Source organism: Xenopus tropicalis, chromosome 7, assembly GCF_000004195.4.
Source record: "Xenopus tropicalis strain Nigerian chromosome 7, UCB_Xtro_10.0, whole genome shotgun sequence".
NCBI lineage: Eukaryota > Metazoa > Chordata > Amphibia > Anura > Pipidae > Xenopus > Xenopus tropicalis.
In genome coordinates this window covers 75,700,907-75,706,956 of record NC_030683.2, presented here as the reverse complement: position 1 = coordinate 75,706,956, position 6,050 = coordinate 75,700,907, and the positions used below count along the sequence as shown (strand labels likewise).

Genomic DNA, 6,050 nt, shown 5'->3' with positions numbered 1-6,050 from the left:
CCTTTAAAGTGTGTAAATTATTCCTAACACTAGGGCATATGGAGTGTTGGCTCCGCTGCTTTCAGCCTGAGTTTTTTCTGCAGGCTGCGAGAAATGGATCCAATCCCTTTCACAGCTCTGTTTATCTGCACTGAAAAGTACAGCTTCCGCTTAAGTGGAGATAAAGAGAGATAAACATTCACGATCTGCATTTTCAGGCCGATCTCCACACTGTGTACCTACACTCAAGCATAAGCTGTACTTTTAGGGCTCTGGCACACGGGGAGATTAGTCGCCCGCGTCAAAACTCCCTGTTCGCAGGCGACTAATCTCCCCGAGTTGCCATCACCTGCCATCCCACCGGAAAAAGCCTCGCGAGGCCGAAATCGCACCGCCGCGTGTGCCATCCCACCGGCGACTTACATTTTCGCCGGTGGGATGGCACACGCGGCGGTGCGATTTCGGGCTCGCGAGGCTTTTTCGGCGATTTCCCGAAATCACGCTGCCGCGTGTGCCATCCCACCGGCGACTTACATTTTTGCCGGTGGGATGGCAGGTGATGGCAACTCGGGGAGATTAGTCACCCGCGAACAGGGAGATTTGTCGCGGGCGACCAATCTCCCCGTGTGCCAGAGCCCTTAAGGGCAGAGACGAATCTGCAGAAGGGATCGGATCTACTCTCAGCCAATGCTCCATGTGCCCTAGGCCTTAGGGCTCTGGCACACGGGGAGATTAGTCGCCTGCGACAAAAATCCCTGTTCGTGGGCGACTAATCTCCCCGGATTGCCATCCCACCGGCGAAAATGTAAATCACCGGTGGGATGGCATACGCGGCGGCGCGATTTTAGTGAGATTGCACAAGTTGCCTCAAGAGGAAACGTGCGTGATTTCACTGTAATTGCGCCGCCGCGTATGCCATCCCACCGGTGATTTACATTTTCGCCGGTGGGATGGCATTTCAGGGAGATTAGTCGCCCGAGACACGGGAGATTTGTCACGGGCGACTAATGTCCCCGTGTCCCAGAGCCCTTATTCTGCTGCTAGTGTAATTGTTATGGTTTAAAACAAGATTAATATCTTTTAATGTAATTTTTTTTCAACATTCCACAAGGATGCAACAAATAATCTAGTTTTAAGATGTAAAAAAACCTGCATTTGTGAGTTTTATTCTTAACATTTTTATAGCTAGCCTATTGAATCTAAGAAGAATACATTAGGCCCAATGAAAAAAATGGAAGACCCAAAGACAATGTTGCTATAAAACTTTAATCATGGTTAATGGAAGTAAGGAATGCAGTTAGCTTATAATTTGATATAGTTGTCATGTGATAAAACAACAAAACTATTAGGCAGATGATAAAATTAACAAGAACATGTCATATGATAAAATTACCAAACTAGCATTTCTGTGCATGAAGAAAGTAAAATCCTTCGTAATCTGAAGTATCATATCCAACATCTTCTGGTTTCCCAAATGACACCAGCTTATTGACAACATAGCCACTTTCATTCACTGCTTTCCGCAGGAATGCCTCATTTACAGGTAGAGAGAAGACTTTATTAGAGCCCACCTCATAGTAATTGGCACCCAAATCTCCAGCCATCAGCAGATGACCGCCTGGTTTGAGCAGTGTAGAAAGGTTCTTCAGTGCTGTCTTGTAAGAATCATAATTTCGGCAGGCAGCCTCTAGACAAACAGTTGAAATCAGACAGTCAACTTTGGGCAACATGACAGGCTCCAATGGATTACTCTTGCTAACATCACACAGTAAAACCTGTTTAATCTTTCCTCTTAGTTTCTCCTCCTTTTCTTCCAGCATTCCTCTGCAAAAAATAGATTAAATCAATAGATAATGCATTAATGGGATGCAAGTTATTTTTTTCAGAAGATTTACCTTATAAATGAAATAACTAAGGAAATCCTGCACATGCTCCATTCTCAATAGTGCAGTGCACTGATATATTGTTTATTCATTCTAAAATAAACAGTTCAAAGATCAGTTTGGCAGTCATGGACTTTAGATAGCAAATGCCTTTGTTGTATTGTGTAAGCTATTTTTCTAGTAATGCTGGTGTTTCAGACTTCTTCACATACAGTTATGGGGCTGGCAGTCACAGCCAAAAATACTACACTGTAAACAACATTGTTACTGCAGAGTAATTCTAATTTTGGGGGTCCTTGGACCCCTTCTTCAAACCAGCCAGATTGATTTTAGGTTAGGGTAAAAAATATGCTTTACTGAATTGATTAGAGAACCAAAATCACTATAGTTCACTTTTTACATAATGGGAGATAATAACTAAAGTTACATAGATTGTTTATATGCTAACAACTGGGAGAATGCAGTTGTGTGTCTGAAATTGCACAGTTTTAAATCTTAGACCATGGCAAGGTTTGTGTTCTTTTCCTGCATGGATGACAAAGGTGCATCTTATTAGTGATGGATAAGGTGAGTATCCATAAGGTCAGGGGGCACATGGGTCCACAGAACCTTTCTGTGTGGACAGGTTGCCCACACCAAATCAATAAAAAAAGGTAATGTATCCAAGGAGAATAACCTTATGTATTAAGATCAGTTGTCCATTTTTATTAAGGTGGCACAATCTATAGCAATGTTTTGTTACAAATGATGATTTTTACTTTATATCTTGAATCTGAGTTATATATGTAATGCCTGTTTTTAGTGCTGTGGATGTACTGTTCTAAATGGACATAATTCTTTTATATAAAATTTCCACAATTTATAGCAAAGTATAAAATGTTTTAGGAACAAATATTACAAAACTTAGCTACCAATACCTTTTTCCCTCAAGTTCCCATACATGTTTTACCACCGAAGACCAATCAAATGCTCCTGAGTCTTTATTTAACCATTTCTGCAGTTCTTGCAGCTCTCTGTTGGTGTACCATGTGACGGTAATATCCTGAAAGTATTCACAGGCAGACAGTAGCTGGTATATGGAAGGAGCAGTCCCAATATCAATAAGTGTTGTTCCCTTCACATCACCTATTGTAAAACATGGCATGTTATTGCTCTATGTCAGGGCTGCAGTCAAGATATTTAACTAAACATCACAACATAGATAAATAAATATAACTGTTTTGAGCTTGAATGCAATATTAAGTCTCATGTCAGAATAGAAGAAGCTTTGTCACAAATGCAGAAAATAAAGCAAACACAGTTGTAGGAATTTGTGTTACTTTCAGATATTCTGGGAATGCAATGCCCTTGCACACCGGCAGCATTGGGCAGGCAGAGTATGACATACACAGGCAGCATAATGCAGGCAGAGTATGGCACACACAGACAGGGTAGGGCACAGAGGGTATGGCACACACAGGCAGGGTAGGGCACAGAGGGTATGGCACACACAGGCAGCATAGGGCAGGCAGAGTACGGCACACACAGGCAGAATAGGGCAGGCAGAGTATGGCACACACTGGCAGTACTCTGCCTGCCCTATGTTGCCTGTGTGTTCCATACCTTGCCTGCCCTATGCTGCCTGTGTGTGCCATACATTGTCTGCCCTACCCTGCCTGTGTGCCATACTCTGCCTGCCCTATGTTGCCGGTGTGTGCCATACTCTGCCTGCCCTATGCTGCCTGTGTGTGCCATACTCTGCCTGCCCTATCCTGCCTGTGTGCCATACTCTGGCTGCCCTATCCTGCCTGTGTGTGCAATACTCTGCCTGCCCTATGCTGCCTGTGAGAGGTGAACATGGCAGAGGTTTGTTCTGGAAGTTTGTAAGCTTTGATAATAGTCATTATATGGTCCCTAAGGTGTGTAATTATGTGCTGGATAGAGCTGGAGGAGGCATATGGATTTAAGGGTGTGTCTTAATATGACATAATATAATGCTTTCACATTTGAATGAAGGGTGATTTCCCTAAAGTGGGCACCAACTATTTGCGAGTGGTCAAAACTGGCTTCCATTATCGGCCCTCCACCACGCAGGCCAGAAGAATTCCAGCCCTCCGTACCATAGAAGTTGGACACCACTGTGCTAACCATTTATCTACCTAGCCTCTGATAGAAGTTATCCCCTTTCTATCTTGCCTAGCCCCCCATCTAACATGCTCAAATGAACAGAGTGTGAATGTTGAGAAATATATCAATGCTATATAGTTAATGGTTGATAATAATAACAATAATAATCTAATATTGCAACTTAAAAATAGCAAGCTTGACGTGCCAATTCTGATAACATTACAGTAGTGATAGTAATTTTTTTTAGCTTTAGGTTGACTAGTTTGTATACCTATGTAGACATGTTTTTTTATTTATTTTTTCTCAAAGCTTATTATTCCTGAATCCCTTCTGTCAGCATATTGACTGCAAAGCTGCAAGTGGAAATTACAATTTACAAATTTAATTTACTTAAGTAGTGTAGTGTTAAACACACTATAAGAATTGCATATATAGAATGCTGTATTGTAAACCACATTGTACATATACATGTTAAAAGACTCTGGAAACTACTGTATTTTCCTATGTTGAACTATGGAAATGTACAGTATCTGCTTATTTAATTCAATCTGATGAAAATGCAAGCATTCTTATGCACAGATAGATATTAATAAACTTGGTTAACACGAAGTGCGCTCCAGTGGCATTCATCTCTTGTAAGTCTTTTGTAGGTTCAGGGTATGCATAGAAGGCAAACGGCACACTGTTATTTAATGGGGGTTGCCTTTCATGTCATTGGCAGGTAGCACCAAGAGCAAATGTTACATGTGCCATTAGCTGAAGAGAGAGCAAATGACTGGGGTTAGTTGTAGGAGGTGCACAAAGACACATAATTATGTATTTTTGTGTTTCTAACTCAGATGCCAAGGTTGATTGTGACAGAATTCCAGTCACATTACACAATAAAAACTCTAAATGTGGAGACTGGGTGTAAAGCTGTTATTTTAGCCTGAAGAGACACATCAAGGTCATCAAGGACATCAATATGTCAGAACCCAGTGCACACAAGTACATACTCGTCTTTGCAAACATGCAGCGAAGGCAAGTTCTAGATACAAGCAAAAACTAAAACAAATGCTAAATCTCTGCCTATAAATAGGGTGTATACTCCTCTTAACTAAAACAGGATGTGGTTAAACAACTAAATAAAGTAAATCTACATTTTCCTGTATCATATAAAACCATGTTTACCAAGTTTTTTTTTAAGCAGATGATACGTACCTTCTGTAAAAGTCTTGTGGAAATTTCCAAGAGTGAACCTTAAGAAATCATCTGCAAGACTTCCTGATCCTAAATGAAAATAAGTTTCCAAATACAGCCTAGGGTCAAACTGCTTTTCATATCCACTGGCATTAGTAAAGTCAGACATGGTTGCTTCAAAATCTGCAGAATGGTTGCTAAAATCCAGTTTATTTATCTGGCTTCAGTATGTTGGTTAATTTTTACAAAGAGGGCAGGCTTATTTTCTTGCTTCAGATCATAAGATTATATGGCCTGGGAATGCTCTGTTTCATCTCTGTGTTGAAATCTAACTGCATGTTTGTAAAAGTTTAGAATAATGATTTCTTTTATTTAGCTGCCAAATGTCATATTACCAGCCAACAGTATTACTTGTGTCTTAGGTTTAAATAGATAGGCTGTGCAAAATAGAAAATGTTTTCAATATAGTTAGTTAGCTGTGTTGTTTTGGTTATGTAGGTCTTGAAATCAGCAGACAGAGATACAGATCTGTTCAGTCTGCTTTTTTCACTTCCTTGTGCCGCTGGGAACTTCTTTCCACACTTCATATGCATGTGCTAAGTGGAGTCATATGACATTTCCCCCCCACCCTTTTTAACAGACATATAAAACAAACGAACATTTGATTCATCATTTCTCAATATTGGTTTACTTGAGTCCCTTTCTTGAGTTTTTCTCAAGAATATTATGTTCCTTCTGTATTTCTACCCATTAGGTGCCTGTACAATGTACTGTAAGACCTTGGTTGTCCTGATAAAAAATATTGTTTTTGTTTCATTTGCCTTGTTGTGTTGGGTAGTAAACCCCAACCTACTGTTCTTCGACTATGGCTTATTCTTCCGCTTCTTCTTCTTCTTCTTCTTA

At 40.6% G+C, this 6,050-nt stretch overlaps 1 protein-coding gene across 1 annotated transcript; it reads right to left on the bottom strand.

Annotated features, from left to right (window-relative positions):
* Nucleotides 1-1,231: 1,231 nt before the first annotated feature.
* Nucleotides 1,232-5,318, bottom strand: LOC100145174 (uncharacterized). Its single transcript, NM_001126667.1, is given in 3 exon segments — nt 1,232-1,803; nt 2,780-2,987; nt 5,169-5,318. Coding segments are annotated over 3 exon segments (783 nt in total). The 5' UTR covers nt 5,317-5,318; the 3' UTR covers nt 1,232-1,376.
* Between the last annotated feature and the right edge of the window lie 732 nt (nt 5,319-6,050).